Here is a 26991-nt window from a genome sequence, read left to right as displayed (position 1 = left end):
TTTTTTTTTTTTCATTAAGGAAAAGGGAAAGCTTTAAGCTTAGATTTTACAGCCTTAAAGTTTTTGTGCAGTATTTAAATTCAAGAATACCATATAATGTAGACTTGTTTTATCAGTCAACTTCCCAACTTAGGATTCATTATGTCTTGAATATCAAATCTAGGAGGCTATTTCATTTTAATTTTTAGCTTGGTATTTTCAAATTATGAAATAAACTGCATACTTGTAAAATCTACAATTGAGCATAAGCCACTGAACCCAAAAACTGCAAGTTGTATATTAAGTATATCTGGTGAAATCAAATATAGTTACACATCAAATGACTATTGGTGAAAAATTCAACTAGTGACACAATTTTTATTATGTGTTGATTACACATGTATCTATTTTTAACAAGTTTACTGAACCTACTTTACAAATAAAATTCTCTAAATTATAAAATTCAATAATTTTAATGACTTTATGCAATGTTGCCACCATCACATATAAATCAGTTTTAGAACATTCTTTCCCCACATAAGACCCCTCGTGTTTTTTTAGTTAGTCTCTGTTCTCACTCACAACTCAAAGCAACTGTCTACTGTTTGTATCCTGATTTGTATTTTCTCAATATTTTATAAAGATTAAATTAAGTAGCCTCTTCTATATATCTTCAAACATATATATTTACAGCAACTGTTCCTTGTCTACCTGCTTCTTTGTAATTGAGCAAGGCTGGAGGAAAGTATCCTCATTTAATTCATGACTACCCTACTTAATTCGTGTTTACCTTTCATGCCACTACAACTCCACAGAAGTGTTTTCTGCTAGAGTCATCAGTGGTCCTCATGTTCTTGAATGCCCTGCTTGTGTTTTACTTAGTCTTAATCTCTACTTCTCGATCTTTTTTTATTTTTGTCATATTCTTTCTTATCTCTTGAATTTTAGAGTACTCCATGGTACTGTTTCTGCATTTTTTTTTTCTAGCTATATTCAATCACCTGGTTGTTTAATTCTTGTGACTTTAAATATCATCCATGTATTGGTTGTTCCCAAATTAATATCTCTACCTTATTCCTCTTCAATAAATACCATATTCACTTATCTGAGTACTTAGTTGATAACCAAGTATATACTAGAATCCTCATAGGTAACAGGTCCAGATGGAATTCTGACTTTCTTCTCAAATTTGCCTTTCTCACAATAATGTCAGGAATTGGCAAATAAATCAGTTTTCCAGGAAAAAAAAAATTTTAAAAAGTTGGAGTCATACTTGACATCTTTCTTTCGTTTTCCCCTATTTCCAGTGGATTATAAATCCATGTATTCAACATATATCTATATCTGTATCTAAACCCTACAAAATATATCCAGAAGTAGACCTCCCCCATTGATGCTGTTTTAGTTCACAGCACCATCATTTCTTACAACTAAGTGGTCTCCCTGTTTCTTCTGCTTATTTGTCCTGCAGATTATTCTTAACATAGCACTATTTGATTTTACTAAAATATTTGGTCTGATGCTGTTTTTATCTGCTCAAACACTCCAATGCTTCTCATGTCTGTGACACCATCTCTTACCCTAGTCTCTCTTCATCACTTCACACTCAGTTATATTGCTCCCTAGGTGTCCCTTGTTTATATAAAGCATATTTCTGCTTGAGGGTCCTTGCATTTTCTGTTAACTCTCTCTAGAATAACACTTCTGTGAAAATCCATGTGATTTATTCCTCAGGTATTTAAGCATCTATTAAGAGAGCTTTTCCATGCAATCCTATCTATATTTTGTGACCACCCTCCCTAGGCCTTATCTATTGTCATCTAATTGCTAGTACTATGTGCCCCTGGCTGTCACAAAGACTAAGGATTTTTGTTTCTTGTTTATTGCTGAATCTCAGCACCTACATAAGGGTTTGTCAGATAGTGAACACTCAGTACACTTATTGAATGTCATCACCACAGCCATACACACAACTGTCTGAAGCAGGGGAGTCTCAAAGTCTGCCCCAATGCTAAGAAAATCTAAACTCCTTGATTCACCAGTTGTATGAATTTCAACTGTTATGCCTCATAAAATCACTCTAATTAAATCATGCCATTATATAAAGCTAATTAAATCATGTTATAGAAAATGTATGTGATATTTGTTTTTTTATCATTTATATTAAAATTATGACTCAAACTTTTTTATTATTTCTTTTTTTTTTTAGCTCATTCTTACCCCAGAACTTTTTGGTTTTTACATATAGTGAAACTGGATCTTTGCATGCTGAGTCTGCATATTTTATGGTAAACTAAGATACCTTACGTTTTTTGTTGAAGTGGATATATTATTACAATTAGAATGCTTTTCATGTTGACAGTTTAATACAAATGTTTTATCTTTACTGACATGTTATTGACTTCTGTACTTACAAAATGGCATGTGATAGAGATGAAACCCAGGTACAAGAGAACACTCACAGAGACCTAGGTGGTGCAAAGAGAATTGTCAAATATCTTTTTTTTGAAAAATATTAATATGCATTAATAATTCTGCATGATTCATGATCTTATTAAATATTTTAGTATTTTGTGTCTTCTGTAGTGTTCAACAATACATGTTTTATTCACAACAAGTTTATATACTTGCCTTTCTGTAATGTTTTTCAGATGCATTGCCATTACCAAGGATATGCTGCCGAATTTCCAAATTCATTTGTGACACTCAGTATATGTTCTGGTCTCAGGTAATAGCACCTTATAAGAAATCTACAGATGGAGAATTTAAGATACACTTTAAAACAAAACTTAGTGACTAACACACGCAAATCGTGGAAGTTTAAGGGAAATCAAAGCTAAAAGTTTTCTTTATAACAGCTTTATTTTATTTATTAAGTATTAACATTAGTTAATACTTGGATTTAAGGGTTTATTCCCATGAAATCAATCCAGGGATATAATAAAAAATGGGATAGTTTCATGAAAGAAAGCTTTAAGACATCTCCTTCAGTGTAATTGTTGCATTCTGCATCTGTTTTCTCAAATAGCTATGGAAAATGGCACTAATTAGTTATATAATTACAATAGGAAAATATAGTATGTTTTCAGCTTAGTACCAGATATAAAACAGCTGATTAAGAAGATCCCTCAGGAATGAAGGAAGAGGATGAGTCATTTTTGTTACTGATGCTGGGAGACTCATTTATGGTAAATTTATCAGGAAAAGAAGGATCCAGAGCAGAGAAAAAAATGCTCCCTGTAACTTTCCTTTGGTTTCAGTTCCCTGATTTCTGAAATTTATTCACATCAACTCAGAAAATTGGCATTCTCTGAGTGTGGTTTTTATAGATAACAACCTCTTTAGCTATGTAGTCTACTTATGTCCTTTCCCTTATCTAACCTCTGTAAGAACAGTAACGTTATTCCTGGAATTCTCAACAAATATATTGGTTTGTGGTAAATTTGGCCTTAATTCATGTGATTGTCTTAAAAAATATTCTTAATTGCATTTCGATCTTTAAAATGTAAGCAAAACGAAGCCAGATATGGTGGCTTTTACTAATGATAAACTGTCCCTTCCCAAAAAATGGAAAAAGAAAACAGGCTCTAAATGTGTTCTTTAGTATAGTTTCTTATTTATTATGCCATTTCAGATTATCATTTTGATGGGATAATTTGTGGGATTTTTATAATTATTCCCCTATTGCCTTCTAAATTTTCAGGGGATTTCTTCAGTTTGAAAATATTAGTTATGGAATTGAGCCATTGGAATTTTCAGCAAGATTTGAACATATAATTTATCAAATGAAAAATAATGATCCAAATGTATCAAGTGTAGCAGAAAATTACAGCCTTATTTGGCAGAAAGACCAGACCTACAAAGTTCATTTAAACTCACAGGTGACTGTCATCATTCTGATGTTATGACATACTGGAAAATTGCCTTTATAGTTTTCTAGTTTTCTTTTAAATCATGAAAAGAATATAGTTAACTATTGAGTATAACTACTACATTTTATATATTTTTCTACCTTTAAATAAAACCTTGAAACTTCATCTAAAATATTTGGAAAGTTATATATTTCAAGCTTAATATTTTATGGTGTATTATGTAACATTAATGTTTATATTTTTTAAAATGATATGGATACTATTGAAAAGTTTATAAATTCAGGAAGAACAGAGTCACCATTATTCTAGTACCTTGGTAAAAATTACTCTTAATATTTTGATATATATCTTACATCCTACTTGAACATATCTTTCTAAAATACACAACCGTTTGCATATTGCTCAATGCTTTTAATTTGTTGGTAGACTAGGTATAGAATTCTTGCTTGACAGTTTCTTTCTTTCAGCACTTTGAATATTTCAGTCCATCACATGTGGCCTCTGTTTTATTTCTGATAAAAATATTCTATTACTCTTACTGAGAATTCCTTACACAAAATGAGTTGCTTCTCTTTTTTCTTTTGAGATGCTTTCTTTGCCTTTGTCTTATGGCAGTGTGCTTATCATGTGTCTATGAATGGATCTCTTTGTGTTTACTGTACTTGGAGCTCAAAGCACTTCTTGGGTCTGTAAATTGATGTGTTTTGAAATTAAATTAACTTGTGTGAATCCTGAAAAAAAAAAAAAATTCCAAGAAGCGATAAAACCATCTATCTGTATGGTTCCCAGAGATGTTACACTTATATGCTACTTTAAAATTTGTCTCTATTTTGTAGTTTATATTGCTGAAAGCGTTTATTGGCATAAATAAAGAAAGTATTCCTCTCAGGTTTCTGGCTCCATATAAGAGATATGGAAAGCTAGAAATAGCATTGCTTCTACACACAGCAGAGTAAAGGCTGGACAAACTGCACATTAATGATTTTTATGGAAAACATCAAAAAGCTAAGATTGCAGATTAAACCATTAACCAACATGTGGAGAAAAAAAGTGTCTATGGGTTGTGATGGGAACCAGATGTATAAAAAATAGAGTTTTTCTTTTTCCTTTTTTTTGTGACCACAATTAATTTGATATCAGTTCAAAATAACCTCCTATAACTATAAGATGTTCTTTGTAAGCTTTGATAACCACAAAGCAAAAATTTTTAACAGGCACAATAAAAGCAGAAACCAAGAAATCAAAACATACTTGATAGAGAAAAAAAAAAAAAATCACTTATCCACAAAGGAAGATAGCAAGAAATGAAAAAAAATGAAGAAGTTTATACAAAACAACTAGAAAACAAATAGCAATATGGTAATACCAACTTCTTACTCATATAGAATTACCTTGAATGTAAATGAATTATATTCTCCAACTAAAAGAAATAACGTGGCTTGATTAATGAAAAAAAAATTTGAGAGGGAGGGGAGCAAAGATGGCCAACTAGACACAGCCAGGAAGGTTATCTCCCACCAGAAAACCAGACAAAGAAGACCAACACAGTCTGAGCACATCTTTGGAAGGAAGGAATTGAGGGTAGATAGAGGGAGGATATAGACCCTGTGCTGATTGGGGAGGAAGCCAGGAATCTTTTACAGGGCTGTTGAGCACCAGCACTCATTCCTGGCTCCCAGCATCTCCTGGGGAAGGGGTGAGTTAAATATTAGAGGAGTGGTCCACTGCCACTAGAAACCTCCAGAATTCTAGCTACAGGAGACCCCATGACCCCCACAGATTTTGATCTGGGAAGGAGAGCTGCTTGGAGAAGTGGCAGGCACAGGTCTCCAGCCTGTGCAGAGTCCAGAGGATTTGGTTAAGGAACACCTGGAGTGGAGCACAGCCAGGAGCACTCATACCCTAAGGCTCCCCACACTCCTCTAGGTGGCAGGTACACACATACATGCAGACCTTGCTACACCACCAGCCAGCTGCTGCTAGTCTGCATGCAGGAGTGCAGACCCTGCTGCCATCACCCAGACAAAGCACTTTCAACAGCATCCCCAAATGAAATGTTGTTGTCAGCGTACAGGGGATACCTTGGCCCCTCAAATACAGCAGTTATTTAACCTTGAGGGTCCAGAAAACAAAGCCATGGGCCTGGTTTCAGCCCCCAGGGTTAGAGCATGCAGTCAGGAATACTAAGCTGAGCATGAGCCCCCTAAAAATCATCCAGAAACAAAGTCAGTTGACTGAACATAACTTACAAACATGGTCAAACCCTCAAGGCATCAAAGAATGTAAAAACAAAAAGCCCCACCCAAAGGACAAAAACTTTAATGAACATCAGCCCACGCAGATGAGGAAGAACTAGCACAAGAACTCTGGTAACTCAGAAAGCCAGAATGTCTTCCTACCTGTCTCTGGCAATCATTCTTAAGCAAGCTGAAATGGCTGAAATTACATACTTAGAATTCAGAATCTGGATGGCAATGAAGATCATCGAGATTTAAGAGAAAGTTGAAACCCAATCCAAGGAATCTAAAAAATCCAATTAAACAATGAAAAGATGAAAGAGGATATAGCCATTTAAAGAAAGAATCAAACTGATATAACAGAGCTGAAAAAATCACTAGAAGAATTTCATAGTACAATCAGAATTATTAACAACAGAATAGACAAAAGTTAAAAAAGAGCTTTAGAGCTCCATGACTGGTTCTTAAAATCAATTCAGTGAGACAAAAACAAAGAAAAAAATACAAAATAATGAGCAAAACCTGTGAGAAATATGGGATTATGTAAAGAGATCAAACTTGTGCTTAATTGTCATCCCTGAAATAGAGTGAAAGAGAGAGAGCATGCAACTTGGAAAACACATTTGAATATGTTTTTCACAAAAAATTTCCAAACTTTACTAGAGAGGTTCTCATTCAAGTTTAGGAAATTCAGAGAACTCTAGGAAAATACTATACAAGACAACCATCCCTAAGACACATAAACATCAGATCCTCCAAACTCATTGTGAAAGAAAAAATATTGCAAATAGAGACAAGGGGCAGGCTTCCTACAAAAAGAGCCTCATTAGGTGAGGAGTAGATCTCAGCAAAATCCTACAAGACAGAAGAGATTGAGAGCCTCCATTCAGCATTCTTAAAGAAAAGAAATTTCAGCCAAGGATTAGATATCCATTCAAATTAAACTTTATAAGCAAAGAAGAAATAAAATCCTTTTCAGACAAGCAAATGCAGAGGGAATTTTTTCCACCAGACCTGCCTTACAAGAGGCCCCTAGGGGAATGCTAAACATGGAAACAAAAGACCATACAGGCCACCACAAGAATGCATAGAGAAACTACGCTATCAAATCTGCTTAGGGGCCAGCTAACAACACAATGACAGGATCAAATGTGCACATATCAATATTAACTTTGAATGTAAAGGGGAAAAATACCCCACATAAAAGGACACAGCATGACAGATTGGATGAAGAAGCAAGAGCGAACAGTATAATTTCTTCAAGGGACCCATTTCACATGCAATGATACTCATAGTCTCAAAGCAAGAGATGGAACAAAATCTACCAAGCAACCGGAAAACACAAAACTCAGGGGTTGCTATTCTAATTTCAGATGCAATAAACTGTAAACCAACAATAATCAAAATGGACAAAGAGCACTGCATAATGATAAAGGATTCAATTCAACAAGAAGACTTAACTGTCCTAAATATATCTTCACCTAACGTTGGCACACCCAGATTCATAAGGCCAAGTTCTCAGAGACCTACAAAGAGATATAGATAACTGCACATTAACAATGGGAGACTTCAACATTCCACTGACAACATTAGAAAGAACATTGAGGCAGAAAACTAAGAAAAATATTTGGGACCTAAACTCAGCATTTGACCAAATGGACCTAACATACATCCACAAAACACACCAAGAACAACACCCCAAGAACAACAGAATATTCATTCCTCTCATGTGCATATGGCATGTACTCTAAAATCAACCATGTTTGACCATAATGTAATTCTCAATAAATTTTAAAAAATTATAAGGACCACACTTTTTCGAACATAGTACAATAAAAATAGAAATTCACACCAAGATGATTTATAAAAACCATACAATTATATGAAAATCGAGCAACTTACTCTGGAATGATTTTTGGATAAACAATGAAATTAAGTCAGAAGTCAAGAAATTCTTTTAAACCAGTGAAAACAAAGATACAACATACCAGAATCTCATTCAGAAACAGGTTGTTTAACAAAATCCCACGAGTATTTCAGCAGACACAGATAAGACTTTCAGTAAAATTCAATATCCTGTTATGTAAAGACGCTTAACAAACCAGGCATTGAAAGAGCATACTTCAAAATCATGAGTCATTTATGACAAACCCACATGCTCATGAGGTTGTGGAGAAAAGGGAACACTTGTGCACTGCTGATGGGAATGCAAATTAGTTCAGCCACTGTGGAAAGCCGATTGGAAATTTCTCAGAGAACACGGAACTGCTATTTGACACAGCAAATTCATTATTGGATATATACCCCCAAAATATAAATCATTCTACCATAAAAACACATGCACACCATGTTTATCATAGTACTATTCACAATAGCAAAGACATAGAATCAACTTAGATGTCCATCAATGATGGAATGCATAGTGAAAATCTGGTACATATACACCATGGAATACTACACAGACAAAAATTACTGACATTATGTTCTGTGTAGCAACATAAATGGACTCAGAGGCCATTATTCAAAGCAAAGTAATGCAGAAATAGTAACTCAAATACCATATATTCTCACTGATAAGTGGGAGCTAAACATCAAGTACACATTGACACAAATAAGGGAACAATAGACATTGGGCCTATTTGAGGGTGTAGGGTGGGTGTAGGATTGGGACTTATTGGGTACAATGCTCATTACCTGGGTAACAAAATAATCTATACATTAAATCCCTACAGAATGCAAATTACCTATGTAAATAATGTACAGATTATTACTATCAAGCCTGAACTTGTACCCCCCAACCTAAAATAAAAATTGGAAATGAAAAAGTAAAAAAAAAACAGAAACCCTAAAAAAAGACCCGACTATTTGGTGTCTCCAAAGACTTACTTCATCTGTAAGTACACAGATAGATTGAAAGTAAATGTTTGAAAAGTATATATTCCATGCAAATAAAAACCAAAAGAAATTAGGAGTAGCTATACTTATATAAAAATATTCTTCAAGGAAAAAATGTAAAAACAGACGAATAAGGGCATTATATAATGACGAAGTGGTCAATACAAGAAAATGATATAACAATCACAAATATATTTGCACCCAATATTGTAGCACCTAGATATATAAAGCAAACATTAATAGATTTAAAGGAAAAGATAGATACATATACAATAATAGGGGATTTCAACATCTCACTTTCAGAAGAGGAGAAACATGCAAGTTTAAAATCAATGAAGAATGTTATATTTTAATTCCTCTTAAGATCAAAGAGACCAATGGACATTTACAGAGATCTGATTCAACAACTTCAGAATTCACATGTTTCTCAACTGCATATGGAACGTTCTCCAGGATAGCTTATATTCTGGGATGCAAAACAAATCTTAACAAAGTTTTTAAAAATTGAAATTATATCAATTATTTTTTTCTAACTATAATGGGATAAAACTAGAAATTCGTCACAAGAGAAATATTGGAAACTGCACAAATTCATGGAAATTAAAAGCAACATCTTCCATATTCAAAAATCAGTAGTATTTCTATATGCCAATAGTAATATATCTGATAAAGAATTTTTTTAAAATCCCACTTATAATAGCTACAAAAATAAAATAACTGTTAGTAAGTTTTTATAAAAAGATTAAAGATCTTCACAATGAAAACTATAAAACAAACATTGATGGAAGAAACTGACTGAAGAAGACAGTAAATGGGAAAATATGAAATGTTTATGAATTGGAATAATATTGTTAATATGTTCATATTTCTTAAAGACACATAGAGAGTCAAGGCAATTTCTATCAAAATTCTGATACCAATCTTTACAGAGAAAGAAAAAAAGTCAATCCTGAAATGTGTATGGAACAAGAAAACACGTCAAATATCTAAAGCAATCTTGAGCAAAAAGAGCAATATATACTATAAAGCTATAGTAACTGAAACAGCATGATATTGGCATTAAAACAGACATATAGAGCAATTAAGCAATATAGAGGGCCCAGAAACAGAACCATGCATTTATGGCTGGTCTTTCTCTTTCTTTCTTTTCTTTCTTTCTTTCTTTCTTTTTTTTTTTTCTCTTTCTTCTTTCCTTCCGTCCCTCCCTCCCTCCCTCCCTTCCTCCCTTCCCTCTCTCTCTTTCTTTTTTCCTTCTTTCTTTCCTTCCATCTTTCTTTCTTTCTTTCTCTTTCTTTCTTTCTCTTTCTTTCTCTTTCTTTCTTTCTTTCTTTCTTTCTTTCTTTCTTTCTTTCTTTCTTTCTTTCTTTCTTTTTCTTTCTTTCCTTCCTTCCCTTCCTTCCTTCCTTCCTTCCTTCTCTCTCTGTCTCTCTTTTTTTCTTTCTTTCTTTTTCTTTCTTTTCTCACATATGCCAAGAACTCACAATGGAGAATGTACAGTGTCTTCAATATGTGGTGCTGGGAAAACTGAATATTCACATACAAAAGAGTGAAAGTAAATTCCTGTCTCTGAATTGACACAAAAAGATCAAAATGTGTTACAGATTTAAACATAAAACCTTAAGCCATGAAATTACTAGATGAAAAACACAAGGGAAACACTACTTGACATAGGTCTGAGCAAGGATTTTTTTAGACAGGACCTCAAAAGCACATGTTTTTGCAAAAGCAGAAACAACAAACAAAAACAAAAAACCCACAACAATAATAACAAACACTACAACAAACTAAAGAGCCTTTGCTTGCAAATGGACAAGACACTTGAACAGGTGAACAGACTTTCTTAAAAGGACACATACTAATAGCCAACAGTTACATTGTAGAAAGGAAGAAATCCTGTCAGTGGCAACAACATAGATGAACTGGAGGCCTTTATCTTAAGTGAGACAAGTCAGACACAGAAAAATAAACACTGCATGTAGTTACTTATAAATGGCATATAAATGCTGTGCACACAGGGACATAGAGTGTGGAATAATAGACAATAACAGTTTGAATGGGTGAGGAGGTGAGCAGGGGGTGGATAATGAGAGAATACTTGATATATACAATATACAGCACTGCATTTGCTGTGTCCCAGTGGTGTTGATGATTTTTATTACTATTATTTGTTTTGAATGATAATAGTAATTTTGAAAATTTTCATCTTGAGTTTATTGTTAATCCCCAAATCATTCAGGGTCAGGTGGTTTAATTTCCTTATATTTCTATTGTTTTGAGAGTTCCTTTTGGAGCTGATTTTTAGTTTTACTCCACTGTGTAAATTTTTAGTACTCGACTGGGTTCCTTTTGGAGTTGGTTTTTAGTTTTACTCTACTTCTCAGAGAAGCTACTTTACATAATTTAGATTTTTAAAAAATTTATTGAGACTCATTTTGTGGCCTATCATATTATCTGTCTTCGAGAATGTTCTATGTGCTGATGAGGAGAATGTAGTTCTTGGGTAGAATATTTCATAAATATCTGTTAGGTCCTGTTCTAGAGTACAGTTTAAGTCCTATGTTTCTCTGTTGACTTTCTGCCTTGATAATCTGTCTAGTGCTGTCAGTGGAGTGTTGAAATCACGTATTTTTATTGTGTTGCCGTCTATCTTTTTTCATAGGTCAAATAGTCATTGTTTTATGAATGTGGGAGCACCAAAGTTAGGTGCGTTTATATTTAGGACTGTAATATCTTCTTGTTGAATTCATCCTTTTATCTTTATATAATGACATCTGTGTTATTTGGTTCTCACACTGCTGACAAAGACATACCTGAGACCTGGTAATTTATAAAGGAAAGAGGTTTAATGGATTCACAGCTCCACATGGCTGAGGAGGCCTCACAATAATGGCAGAAGATGAAGGAAAAGCAAAGAGGCATCTTACAAGGCAGCAGGCATAGAAAGCTTGTGCAGGGAACTCTCATTGATGAAACCATCAGCTCTCATGAGACTTATTTACTACAATGTGAACAGTATGAGGAAACTGCCCCCAAGATTCAATTATCTTCACCTGACCCTACCCTTGACAGATGGGGATCATTACAATATTTGGGTAGTGACACAGTCAAACCATATCAACATCCTTTTGTCTTTTAAAATTGTTTTTGCTTAAAAGTCTTATTTTATCTGTTGTTAGAATAGCACCTCCTGCTTGCCTTTGGTTTCTATTTGTCTGGAATGTCTTTTCTATTCCTTTGCCTTGAGTCTGTAAGAATCTTTACTTGTTATGTGAGTCTCTAGAAGACAGCAGATATTTATAATTTGTAATTTTTTTTATTGATTGTGCCAATCCGTGTCTTCGAAATGGTGTATTTAGACCATTTACATTCAACATTAATATTGAGATGTGAGATATTGTTCCAGTTATGCTGATTGTCACTTAGATACTTTATATTCTTTATTATGTTATTGTTTTATAGGTTCTATAGATTTTATGTTTTCAAGAGGTCCTATTCTAGTGTATATTGACATTTTGTTTTAAGATGTACAGCTCCTTTTAGCATTTCTTGTAAGATTTATCTAGTAGTGACGAATTCCCTCAGCATTTGCTTCTCTGAAAAAGACTTTATGTATCCTTCATTTATAAAACTTAGTTTTGCTGGATACAAAATTCTTGGCAGAGTCTTTCTTTTTAAAGAGACAAAAGATGAATGTCAATGCTTCTTGTTTGTAAGGTTTCTGCTGAGAAAGTTAAAATTTTTAGTCATTAAATATCAATTTTAGTAATTATATAATTTTGATTATTTTAGTGCCCCATTTTCTCATTCCACATTATTTCAGTTTGAGCAACAAGTTGATAGTACAATAGTATGATTATAAAAAAAAAAACCACCAATAACAGAAAGTTTAAAAAACCAAACTCACATATTTTAGAATGTTGAAAAAAATGAGAGCCGCCTTTCTTAAAAAATTGCATATATACATGTATACACAAGAAGAGGATATATAGATAGATGGATAAATAAATATATATGTCAATAGATGATAGACTGATAGATCATAAATGATAACTAGATAGACTGATACATCAATAGATAGATAGAGATAACAACAATGGATATATGACATGAAGCATACTTTACTTTCCCATGGAAATATAAACCAACCTATTTAAATAGAGGCTCTATCCATTAAGTTTGGCTTATTTGTTTGCTTGTTTACTTACTTTAACTCAGGCTGTTCTATTGCAGATTCAATACCCTCTTTACTCTTGTATTTGGTGACCAATAAATATGCTTAGATCAAAGAAGAAATTTTAGTTTCTCTGAAGTTTCTATATGTGAAATGGCACTTCAGTTTGTTAAAAATATAACCCATGTAAATTATCAATAAAGTGTTAAATGAGGATGTAATAATTGATGATTTGTAGGTGATAATCATGGATACACAGGAAAGAACAGAATGTAAAATATCATAAATAATTCAATAGTTCCAGGGCATAAGCTTTGTGAGTCATTTTATATAATGCAATAAATTGATTGTACTCACACCCCATAGATCATCAATTATTATTAATAGACAAAGTACAATATATATCTAAATTTCAGTGTAGACTATGATTTCTCAAATATTTCCTATATCTCTATGAATGGACAATTTTTGGTATGCCACAGTTAGTGTTGCTATAGTCCTTCATAAGACAGTTAGTGAAAAATGTTCAAATGTGAACTGGTAGTATAGATTTGTCAGCAGATGAAGACCACAGAAGGTATATCTATATATTCATGCCCTTTTTTCCTCATTCAGCATTAACAGAGACTACATAGACCCCTACATTACTCTAGCAGGCTTTCTGGAAGTATTTTAAGCTTGGAATATGTTTCAAAGTAAAATTTCCTACATCGAAATTAATTTTTATATTTAAGTCCTCATGAAGGTTTTATATGCATTTTTTTGCTTTCTTTACATGTCATCTTTTTCTCTTAAATTCAATACATTTTAACATTTTATAAATCCCTGTTGTTTTCCAGAAAAATAATCTTCCAAAACTCTTAACCCAATATCTGGAAATACACATTATAGTGGAAAAAGCTTTGGTAAGTAAAACTTTCCTTCTTGCCTTCCAGTCTTTTCTCTTCCTTCTTCTTTCCCTTCCTTCCTCTATTGTCTTTCTATTTTCTCCCTCTCTCTTTTCCTCCCTTCCACTCTGTCCTCCCTTTTATTTCTCCACCCCTCTTTCATTCATTCCTTTCTTTTGTTCCCCTCCCTCCCTCGCTCTCTTCCTTCCTTCCTTCCTTTTTTCCCTTTCCTCTCACCCTCTCCTCCTCCTTTCCTACCTCCCTCCCTTCCTTCCTTTTTCTTTCACTCATCTTTCTTTCTATAAGTTTGTGAAACTTTTGTTTTAATTTTAAAGACATAAAAATTTTATTTTATTTATTTTTTTTACATGGTGTTTCACTATGATGGCCAGGCCGGTCTTGAACTCCTGACCTCAGGTGATCCACCCACCTTGGCCTCCCAAAGTGCTAGGATTACAGGTGTGAGGCACCACGCCCGGCCAAAATTTTTCTTAACATTTTAAAATAAAGATATTTTATTTTAGGAGTGTTAGATAAATCAACAATTGTGACATTTTAAAAGCAATTATGAATAACAACCCAAATTAACCTAAAATGCTTTACACTATCTGCTTCCTCCACTCCAGCTCAGTAAATATCTCTTTGACTTTAACCCCTAATGACCCATCCTTTTATCCAACATTTTCAACTAACTCAGTTCTTTTCTTTCACATCATTTCAAAACCTTTATTCCTAACAGAAATTTCACTTCAATAATGGTAGTGTTTATGGTTTTCGTTTATTATTCTTAAAATATGTTTCAGCATAGTTTTTGAATAAATACACCTCTGGTTTTAAATATATACTTATTTTTAAAGTTAGTACCATTATATATTTCCTAAATGAGAAGCAGAGACTAATCACTAGAAATTCTACTTTCAGGGATTCACATTTTGATGGAAAAGACAGATATGCAATCAAATAATTATGATATACTACATACATTATATATGAATATATGTAATATGTTATATATATATACATATATACATGCACAAAATTACAGGATGAAATTGAGAAAGATGTAGGAATTGTTTCTTTCTTTCTTTCTTTCTTTCTTTTTTTTTTTTGAGACAGAGTCTTTTTGCTCTGTTGCCCAGGCTGGAGTGCATGGCATGATCTTGGCTCACTCAACCTCCATCTCCCAGGTTCACATGATTTTCCTGCCTCAGCTTCCCAGGTAGTTGGGATTACAAATGCACACCACCACACTTGGCTAATTTTTTGTATTTTTAGTAGAGATAGTGTTTAGCTATGTTGGCCAGGCTGGTCTTGAACTCCTGACCTAGTAATCCACCTGCCTCAGCCTTCCAAATTGCTAGGAATACAGGCGTGAGCCACAGTGCCTGGCCAGGAATTGTTAAGGAAAGCCTTCATAGAATAGATTTTTAGATGAATGACTAGCATTTATCAGATAAATACAATACAATCAGATAGATACGAAAGTGTAAATTGTAGATTATCTGTTCTACAGCATCTGTGTTATTTTGTTAAATATAATGTCTTCAAGATTTACTTCTGTTGTTCCCCATAACAGTAGTTTGTTTCTTGTATACTAATGTGAAGAATACCACAATTTGGAGCTATTATGAATAAAATTATTATAACCAATCTTGTTCATGTCTTTTGGTAGACATAATTTCTTTTGGTATCTGCCTCTGAGCAAAATTGTTATATCATGGGATTGGTTTGTTACCTTTAGACAATATTGGTAAACAGTTAAAAAGTTATTATAGTAATTTCCTGTGCTTTCAGCGATGTATGAAAGGTCCAGGGGTTCTATATCATTACAAATGATTAGAATTTATAAACTTTAAAAAATCTCAGCCATTCTAGTGGATATATAAGTGATATTATATTGTGGTTTTTAGGTGCATTTAGCACACGACTGAGGTTGAGCATATTTTCATACCATTGTTTACCATTTGGATATTTTTCAGAGTAAATGTATAAGTTTTCCCCCATTTTAATAGTTTTCTTACTGTTTTGTGGGAATTCCTTACGTATTCCAAATATGAGGCCTTTTTCAGATGGCTGTATTTTCTACCAGTCTCTGTCTTATATTTTTATTCATTTAATGATGTCTTTTGATAAACATACACACTGAACTACAGTTAATTTAAGTCCATTTTATGTTTTTTAACATAAATTTTGTTTTGTTTTCAATTTAAGAAATATTATATTATTCCAAGGACATAATTTTACTTCCATATTATTTTATGGTTTTTTTTTTTACCCTTTTAAAGAGGTTTTACAGTATATTTCTAATTGAGAAATGTGCTGTGAGCAGGGAGTAAAGATTGTCTTTTTTCCATATTTGCTTCATCTCCACTTGTGGAAAATATCTTACTCCATTCAATTGTGTTAGCAATTTAAAAAAATTATGTAGCAGAATTGTGTGTGACCTATTTCTTATGTTGCTGTTCACTTCCATTGCCCTATTTCTGTTTTATTGAATTAATAATTCACTAAGTTCATTACTATAGCTTTATTGTTATATAATTTATTTGGCTTTGTCCTTTTACTAATCCTAATTATTGTTTTGACTATTCTGGGTCCCTTTGATTTAAATCCATTTTAGAATCACTCTCTAAATTTTCACAAAAATTCTGTAATTTTGATTTTGGAATTACATTGAATGATTAGCTCACTTTGGAAAGAATTGTGATCTTTTTTTTTTTTTTTTTTTTTGGGACGGAGTTTCGCTCTTGTTACCCAGGCTGGAGTGCAATGGCGCGATCTCGGCTCACCGCAACCTCTGCCTCCTGGGTTCAGGCAATTCTCCTGCCTCAGCCTCCTGAGTAGCTGGGATTACAGGCACGCGCCACCATACCCAGCTACTTTTTTTTTTTTTTTTTGTATTTTTAGTTGAGACGGGATTTCACCATGTTGACCAGGATGGTCTTGATCTCTTGACCTCGTGATCCACCCACCTCGGCCTCCCAAAGTGCTGGGATTACAGGCTTGAGCCACTGCGCCCAGCCCAGGAATTGTGATCTTAATAATATTGAGTCATTCAATCTCTGAATAAGGAGAACCCCCTCACACACACACATCTTTACATTTTTTGTTAATTTCTTTCATCAGTGTTCTAGAACATCTTTATTTGTTTTATTGTTATGCATTTGATGATTTTGTGATGTTCTGGTAAATGGTATTGTTTATTTGACATTTAAGTATTTTTGCTCTGGTTTATAAAAACATAGTTGAGTTTCATGTATTCATCTTATATCTTGTGATTTTTGCCAATTTACTTGTTAATTGTTGTGTTTCATTTTTTGTAGATTTTGTATTATTTTATGTACACGATCATATTATTTGTGAATAATGACATTTTTTCTTTTTCAATTTTATTCCCTTTTATCTATTTTATATATACATGTATTTATTATTTATTTTACTTTTATTTAATTTTATTCTTTTATTGTCCTAGCTTGACTCTGAAGTACAATGTTAAATAGACTGATGTGTATATTTCTAAAAATTTCCCTAACTTACAGATTAACCATTCTCTCTAATTTTCATGTTAGCTCTTAGTTTTTGGTAGGTGATCTTTATAATATTGAGAAGGTTCCCTTATATTCCCTGTTTTCCAAGATTTTTATCACGGATAGCTGTTTTTCATCAATTTTCTTTTCTGCTCTTACATAGATGATCAGTGGATATAGAGAGCCATACTTGTGTTTCTAAAATACACCATACTTATTTATTACATTTTTGTCAATTTTTACAAATAACTGGATCTTTTATTTAATATTTTGATTTTGATTTTAGGGTTTATGTTCATGAAATAATGATATGTTATATTCCTTTCTTATAGAAAGGAATCAAGATTATCCTAGCCTCATCAAATAAGTTAGTGAGTTTTCTTCTTCTTATAGTCTGTTCAAGAATTTAGGTATTATGAATATGACCTTTTCCACATATAGCTGGAAAATACTCTGAAACTCCGTAGACCTTAAGTTTTCTTTGAGAAAATATTTTAAAGTACACATTAAATTTATTTGATATACATAAGAAAGTTTAGATTTTCTTTAAACTTGTTTTAGTTTCTACAAGTTAGATTGTTATGATTTGAATGTATCCTCTTCATAATTCAGATATTGAAACATAATGGCCAATGTTATGGCTTTAAGGCATGAGGCAATTATCAAATTTCTTAGAATGAATTTGTAATACATTCTTTTTAACTTTTAAAAATTCATAAATTTGTAGCATCACCATTTCAAATGTTCACCAATGATGTTGGTGGGATATTCCCCTTTGCTCTTTAGCTGAATTTTATTATTTTAAACTTATTATTTTGAAAGAACTTTAAACTTACATGAAAGTTAAGAAACAGTAAAATGTTCCCATATATTTTTCCATAACTTATCCTAAGTTAACATCTTATATAATCATAATATAGTAATCAAAACATAAAAGCTAATGTGTCTACATTATTATCAACTAAAAGACTTTTGAGATTTTTCTCATAAATGCCTTTTTCCTAATTTAGTCCACAATTATAAGATCCTACATTCCATTGAGTTGACATGTCTCTTTTTTCTCCTACAATCTGTGGCAGTACTATGATATTTGTCTTTCATGTACCTTGGCACTATTGGAGAATATGTGCCAGTTATTTCATAGAAATGTTTCTCAGATCAAAAAAGACCCTTTCTTGTTAAGCTGTTGGTAGTGTTGCTTTCATATAACAGAATGTCTGCCCTTTTCCTATATTCTGAATGATTTCTTTATAAATGCCTTTACTTGTTCTTTACATATAATTTAAATATCTGCAACTATTAACTCTTCTTTTTCAGAGAAAGAGAGAGAGAGAGACAGGGCCTCACTCTTCTCTTTCAGAGAAAGAGAGAGAGAGACAGGCTGTGTTGTGCAGCCTGGAGTGCAGTGACAAAATCATACCTCACTGCAATCTCAAACTCCTGGCCTAAACCAATCCTCCTGCTTCAGCCTCTGAGTAGCTGGGACTACAGGCACACATCACAATGCCTGGTTAATTTCTTTTTCAGTTTTTATAGAGATGAAGTCTCACCATGTTGTCCAAGCCTCAGTCTCCCAAAGTGCTGGGGTTATAGGCATGAACCACTGCACCTGCCCAACAGTTAACCCTTATAGTCCTTTCAACCTGATATTTCTTTAATAGGAAGGTTTAAAATTACAGAATCCACTTTAATAGTTACATGATTATATAGTCTTTGAACTTTACCTTTGGACATTTTGGCAAATGACATTTTAAATAATATTTTCAAATGTATGAAAATGTAAGCTATTTCATACTTTATTATCACCGTTTTAGATATCATAATCCTCTTTCATTCCTGATATTGACAATTCACATCTCTCTTTTTATTTTTTTAAAGTATATATGTTTAAGATGTCTACATCAGGATGTTTTTATATACATAGTGTTACATTTTTGTGGTAAAAGTACCTAAAATCTACTCTCTTAGCAAATTTCCAGTGTATAAAGCAATATTGTTGACTGTAGCTCTCGTGTTGTACATTAGGTCTCTAGACTTATTTATTCTACATAATCCAAACTTTGTATCCTATGAATGCTATTTCCACATTTCTCCCAACATGCTGCCCTCTGCCTTTTGACAGCCACCTTTTCACTTTGTTTCTATGTATTTGAATATATTTGTTTTGTTTAGTTTAGATACCACATATAGGTGAGGTCATGTAGTATTTTCTGTTCTGTATCTGGTTAATTTCACTTATCATAATGTCCTCCAGGTTCACCCATTTGCCACAAATGACAGAATAACCATTTTGAAGGCTTACTAATATTTCTGTGTGTGTATAATATATATGTATATATTTAATATATAATCCATAAATACTTAAATTCCTTATATAAAATAGCTTAGAATTTGCTCAAGCCTACACACATTCTCCTATGTACTTTAAAACAGCTCTAGATTACTTATAATACCTAATACAATACCTAAACATCATTGCATTCACTTGGATTCAAAATGATACTTTCATGAAAAATAAAATTTCTTTTTCAGTATGATCATATGGGATCTGAAATGATGACTGTAACACAAAAAATTGTCCAGGTTATTGGGCTTGTCAACACAGTAAGTTTTTACTTTTTCACATTTCCATTTATATGAAAGTTTATTTAATATAATTTGGATTCTATCTTGGCAAATTAATAACAACTACTTTATTAGTTTAATACTCAAAATACTGGAACATTTTCTTAAATTTTTAACGTACTTTTTAAATGTAATAACTTGTTACTTTAAAAATGTACCATAAATCTTACTTTTAGATGTTTACCCAGTTCAAACTGACTGTTATACTGTCTTCCTTGGAATTATGGTCAAATGAAAACCAGATTTCCACCAGTGGGGATGCTGATGATATATTACAAAGATTTTTGGCATGGAAACGGGACTATCTTATCCTACGGCCCCATGACGTAGCATACTTACTTGTGTAAGCACAATGTTCTACATTAATAAAGATATCTGCATATATAATTATTTTAAATTGGTAACTTAGTGAATTTATTGTGTTCTTCAACTTTCCTTAAGCCCCTTTGAAAATGTTTAAAAATAAGTATCCTTAGCTGGGTACACTGGCTCACACCTGTAATCCCAGCACTGGGAGGCCGAGTCGGGCTGATAACTAGAGGCTGAGAGTTCAAGACCACCGTGACCAAAATGGAGAAACCCCTTCACTACTAAAAATACAAAAATTAGCCAGACGTGGTGGTGCAGGCCTGTAATCCCAGCTACTGAGGAGGCTGAGGCAGGAGAATCGCTTGAACCAGGAAGGCAGAGATTGCAGTGAGCCAAAATCACATCACTGCACTCCAGCCTGAGCAATGATAGCAAAACTCTGTCTCAAAAATAAAATAATAAAATAAAATTAAAAAGTAGCCTTTGCTGTGAAGGTGCTAGTGTACTTAAATATATAATAAAAAGTACAATAAATAGTTTCGTATTAGAATATTTTGGAGTATAATATTATTTTTAAAATCTGCATTTCATGAACTTCTATGATATTGACTTTACTACAGAAAACGTGTAATTCTTAGCTTATGAATGATGTAAAAATGGAGACTATTCAGTTAAAATTATCTATGATAAGTTAATGCATTTCATGTTTACTTTTTACTAGGAGTGATTTGGGTTTTTTTTTAATATTTAGTTTTTAAAAATGCTTATCTTTAGGGCCCATAAGATTATGTCTTCCACAAATTAAAAATTATTTTCTCTTTAACTTTTGGTAACCAAACAAAGCTGGATTTGAGCTAATGAAATTATATCCATTTTAAGAGTTACACAAGCATTGGTATTAAAGTGAATTAATTCAAGTCAATGATTTTAGTATTTTGTATAGCTTATTTAGTATTTTGTATAGCTTACTTGTATAGATATTATCTAGTTTGAAACTTTATATATTTGCAAAGTCATTTCTAAAATTTTATAAAAAGGTTTAATTTAATAAATAAGTTTATGAATTTTTTTGCATAACTCAGTTAATAAAAAGACAATATTATCATAATGTAGTTACAGGAAACATCCTAAATATGTGGGAGCAACATTTCCTGGCACCATATGCAATAAAAGCTATGATGCAGGTATTGTTATGGTATGTAATTTTTTTTCTTCTTTATACCACTATTTTTAAGCCTTATATGTTTTGTAAGTATTAATTTAAATAGTTAAATAGTGTATAACCACTTGATCTTTTTCTGTATGTGTATATTCATTATGATTTCATTGGGATAAAATTATTAGAATCTCAGAAAGTTTATCTGTTTATGAAGTTCGAACACAAAGAATATAATGTGAGTAAACCTTAGTGTGACCACTCACCAACTGGTCATAATGGACACAAACGTTTGCTTTAAATTGTTAAATAAATAAAGCATTAGAGCAATGTTAAAGCCTCTTGCACATTTGCTCCAAGTTCAATAAATAGCAAAAATTATAAATTTTTGCTTGCAATTTTACACGTTCTTTATGCTGTCTTAATAAATATATATATGCATAAACAATATATATTGTTTTTAGATCTTGAAAATTTGTATATTGCTAAAAGTGTCTCCTGCATAATCTACAACCTCTAAATCCTCTTTCTCAATTAAAAAATTTCTTCTTTGTAACCATATAACTCCATGTTAAATTCTTTTTAAAGAGAAGTTTTACTGAAGTGCAAAATATAGTATATAGAGAAAATTCCACAAGTCAAAGTATATAGCACAATTAACTTTTATCAAGTTTATACATAGGTGTAAACATCAGAAAAATCAAGAAATAGAATGCTATCAACACTTCAGAAGGTACTTATGAATCATGCATCCTCCCACCTACCACCCATACCAAAGGAAATTTAATTTTACATCTTTTTGATGTTTACGTAAGCAGAACACTGTGTATTCTTGTGTGTTCTATTTTGCTTAATATGATACCCCAGAAAACATGTAATCGTTAGTTTATGAATGATGTAAAAATGGAGACTACTCAGTTAAAATTATCCATAAGTTAATACATTTCATGTCTACTTTTTACTAGGAGTGATTTGGTTTTTTTTAAAAATATTTAGATTTAAAAAATGCTTATCTTTAGGACTGGTAAGATTGCTTCTTTAACAAATTAAAAAATCTTTTCCCTTTAACTTTTGGTAACCAAACAAAGCTGGATTTGAGCTAGTGAAATTATATCCATTTTAAGAGTTACACAAGGAAATTGCATTGGTATTAAAGTGAATTAAAGTCAAAGATTTCAGTATTTTGTATAGTTATTAGATATTATCTAGTTTAAAACTTTTTATATTTGCAAAGTCAGAATGTTACTAACATTTGAGAAGGTACTTACGAATCATACTTATATTTATGTTTTTATGGGTAGGAATAGTTCATTCTTTTACCATTGGTAAAATATATGCCCATGAAGTTTTCTGACTATTGAAATATGAGTATTATCTATTGGATTCCCATTATTGAAGTTAGAATGTAACATCCTAATGGTTCATCATATCTATATGTTGACTCCTTCATTCCCCCTCTATAATTATATACCTTATTTGACTTGTGTCTTATTCCCTAATGAGCCAAGTAATGAAAGATTAAATAGCCTTGATTGTGTTTTGTGCAACAATTTTTAATAAAATTATACATTGTTTCAGTTTTCTCCTTGTTTCAGAAGTATCTCTTTCCTTTCCTGGAGACATTGCAGAAATTGTCTGTTTTGCCATCTATATTAGACCTGTTGCCTAGATAGGGTTTGTGAATTTTCAATCTTGTTTCTTTTGTGTTATGTGTATCCTTCTTTTATATTTTGCTCATTTTTTTAGAAGTGAGCTCCTATACTTTACTGGCAAGAAAGGTGGGAAGTAAATTGTGTAATAGAAAAAATTTTTAATTATTTTATTTTTATTCCAACTTTTTTTTTTTTTTTTTGAGATGGAGTCTTGCTCTGATGCCAGGCTGGAGTACAATGGCAAGATCTTGACTCACTGTAACCTCTGCCTCACAGGTTCAAGCAATTCCTCTGCCTCAGCCTCCTAAGTAGCTGGGACTACCGGCATGCACCACCGCGCTCAGCTTATTTTTTGTGTTTTAGTAGAGGCGAGGTTTCACCATGTTGGCCAGGCTGGTCTGGATCTCCTGATCTTGTGATCCACCTGCCTCAGCCTCCCAAAGTTCTGGGATTTCAGGCGTGTGCCACCACGTCCGGCCTTATTCCAACTTTTAAGTTCAGGGATACATGTGCAGGATGTGCACATTTGTTACCTAATTGAAAGTGTGGCATGCTGTTTAGCTGCACATATCATCCCATCTCCTAGATATTAAGCCTAGCATCCTTTAGCTATTCTTCCTGATCCTTTCCCACCTCCCACTTTCCAACCTTCAACAGGCTCCAGTGTGTGCTGTCCCCCCTGCGTGTCTATGTGTTCTTATCATTCAGCTCCCACTTATAAGTGAGAATATGTGGTATTTGATTTTCCATTCCTGCATTAGGTTGCTGAGGATAATGTCCTCCATTTCCATCTGTGTCCCTGCAAAGGACATAATCTCATTTCTTTTATGGCTGCATAGTATGCCATGATGTATATGTACCACATTTTCTTTATCCAATCTATCCTGGATGGCCATTTAGGTTGATTCCATGTCTTTGCTATTGTGACTAGTGCTGCAATAAATACATGTGTGCATGTGTCTTTATTATATAATGATTTATATTCTTTCCAGTATATACTCAGTAATGGGATTCATGAGTCAAAGGGTATTTCTGCCTCTTGGTCTTTGAGGAATTGCCACACTCTTCCAGAACAGTTGAACTAATTTCCACTCACTTGAACAGTGTAAAAGTGTTTCTTTTTCTTCACCAACCTTGCCAGCAGTTTTTGTTTATTGACTTTTTAATAATAGCCATTCTGACTGTTAAAAGACACTATCTCATTATGGTTTTGACTTGCATTTCTCTAATGACCAGTGATGTTGAACTCTTTTTCATGTTTGTTGGCCACATATATGTCTTCTTATGAGAAGTGTCTGTTCATGTCCTTTGCCCACTTTATAATAGTTTTTTTTTTTTTTTTTTTTTTTTTTTTGTAAATTTGTTTGTGTTCCTTGTAGGTACTGGATAGGAGACCTTTGCCAGATGCATAGATTGCAAAAATTTTCTACCATTCTGTAGGTTGTCTGCTTACTCTGTTGATCATTTCTTTGTGCAAAAGTTCTTTAGTTTAATTAAATTCCATTTGTCAATTTTTGGTTTTGTTGCAATTGCTTTTGGCATCTTTCTCATGAAATCATCACCAATGTCTATATCCTGAATGGTACTGCCTAACTTGTCTTCCGGGTTTTTTAGCTCTGAGTTTTACATTTACATCTTTAATAACATCTTGAGTTAATTTTTGTATATGGTGTAAGGAAGGGGTCCTGTTTCATTCTTCTGCATATGGCTAGCCGGTTCTCCTAGCACCATTTATTAAATAGGCAATCCTTTACTTATTGCTTGGTTTTGTTAGATTAGATGGTTTAGGTGTGTGGTCTTATTTCTGGGTTCTTTATTGTGTTCTATTGTTCTATGTATCTGTTCTTGTAACACTACCATGCTGTTTTAGTTACTGTAGCCTTATTATATAGTTTGTTGTACAGATTATTTCATCACCCAGGTATTAAGCTTAGTACCCATTAGTTATTCTTCCTCATCCTCTCCATCCTCTGATAGGCCTCAGTTTGTGCTGTTCCCTTCTATGTGTCCATGTGTTCTTATCATTTAGCTCCCACTTGTAAGTGAGAACATGTGGCATTTAATTTTCTATTTCTGTGCTAGTTTGCTAAGGATAATGGCCTCCAGCTCCGTCCATGTCCCTGCAAAGGACATAATCTCCTTCTTTGTTATGGCTGCATAGTATTTAGAATGATTTGTATTCCTTGGGTATATACCCAGTAATGAAATTGCTGAGTCTGATGGTATTCCTGTCTTTGGGTCTTTGAGGAAACACCACACTGTTTTTCACAATGGCTGAGCTAATTTACACTCCTACCAACAGCGTGTAAGTGTTTCTCTTTCTCCAAAACCTCACCAGCATCTTATTTTTTGACTTTTTAATAATACCACTCTTACTGGTGTGAGATGATATCGCATTGTGACTTTGATTTGCATTTCTCTAATGATCAGGGATGTTGAGATTTGTTTTCATTTGTTCTTTTGAAAATTGCCTGTTCATTTCCTTTGCCCAATATTTATGGAGTTATTGGTGTTTGTCTTCTAGTAAATTTCTTTAAATTCTCTGTAAATGCTAGATATTAAGCCTTTGTCAGATGCATAGTTTACAAATTTTTTCTCCCATTCTGTATATTGTTTGTTTACTCTATTAATAAATAGTTTCCTATGCTGTGTAGAAGCTCTTTAATTTAATTAGATTCTATTTGTCAATTTTTGGTTTTGTTGCAGTTGCTGTGGCATCTTTATTATGAAATCTTTGCCCCTGCCTATGTACTGAATGGTACTGCCTAGCTTGTCTTTCAGGGTTTTTATAGTTTTGGGTTTTACATTTAAGTCTTTAATCCATCTTGAGTTAATTTTTGTATATGGTGTAAAGAGGGGGTCCAGTTTCATTCTTCTGCATATGGCTAGTTAGTTATCTCAGTGCCATTTATTAAATAGAGAATTCTTTCCTCTTTGTTTGTTTTTGTTAGGTTTGTTGAAGATGAGATAGTTGTAGGCCTGTGGTCTTATTTCTGGGGTCTCTATTCTGTTGCATTTTCTAGGTGTCAGTTTTTCTATTAGTACCATGCTGTTTTGGTTACTGTAGCCCTGTAGTAGAGTTTAAAGTCAGGGAGCAAGCATGATGCCTTCAGCTTTGGTTTGTTTGCTTTTTTTTTTTTTTCATTTTTGTCTTTTGTTCGTTTGATTTTTGCTTATGATTGCCTTGCTATTTATTCTCTTTTTTGGTTCCATATAAATTTTAAGATCATTTTCTCTAGTACTGTGAAGAATGTTAATTATAGTTTGATAGGAATAGTATTGAATCTATAAATTGCTTTGGGTAGCATGACCATTTTAACAATATTGATTCTTTCTATCCATGAACATGGATGTTTTTCCATTTGTTTGTATCATCTCTGATTTCTTTGAACAGTGGTTTGTGGTTCTTCTTGTAGAGATCTTTCACCTCTCCAGTTAGCTGTAATTCTAGGTATTTTCTTCTTTTTGTGACAATTGTGAATATGAGCCCATTTATGACTTGGCTCTTGGCTTGACTATTATTGGTATATAGGAATGCTAGTGATTTTGGCATATTGATTTTTGTATCCTAAAATTTTGCTGAAATTGTTCATCAGTTTAAGAAGCATTTGGAATGAGATTGTGGGGTTTCTAGATATAGTATCATGTTATCTGAAAACAGGGATAGCTTGACTTCCTCTT

General features: G+C 32.9%; 1 protein-coding gene across 14 annotated transcripts in view; it reads left to right on the top strand.

The window, feature by feature from the left end:
• The window catches only part of LOC101028044 (disintegrin and metalloproteinase domain-containing protein 18), a 108060-nt gene that overhangs the window by 14925 nt on the left and 66144 nt on the right, over positions 1–26991 (top strand). For 11 of the 14 annotated variants that reach the window (XR_012513197.1, XR_012513195.1, XR_012513196.1 and 8 more), the window contains 7 exons: positions 2189–2267; positions 2631–2707; positions 3683–3860; positions 13994–14059; positions 20101–20172; positions 20370–20536; positions 21616–21697. Coding sequence is in view for 11 of the 14 variants with exons in the window: in XM_074383852.1 (XP_074239953.1) it covers positions 2189–2267; positions 2631–2707; positions 3683–3860; positions 13994–14059; positions 20101–20172; positions 20370–20536; positions 21616–21697 (721 nt within the window). In the remaining 3 variants the exon portion in view is untranslated. The remainder of the gene's footprint in view (positions 1–2188; positions 2268–2630; positions 2708–3682; positions 3861–13993; positions 14060–20100; positions 20173–20369; positions 20537–21615; positions 21698–26991) is intronic. The other 3 variants (XM_074383846.1, XM_074383849.1, XM_074383850.1) reach the window with 2 other exon arrangements.

This window comes from Saimiri boliviensis, chromosome 13, assembly GCF_048565385.1.
Source record: "Saimiri boliviensis isolate mSaiBol1 chromosome 13, mSaiBol1.pri, whole genome shotgun sequence".
Classification (NCBI taxonomy): domain Eukaryota; kingdom Metazoa; phylum Chordata; class Mammalia; order Primates; family Cebidae; genus Saimiri; species Saimiri boliviensis.
Note: the sequence above shows the minus strand (reverse complement) of the source record. Positions and strands in the feature narration are given on the sequence as shown.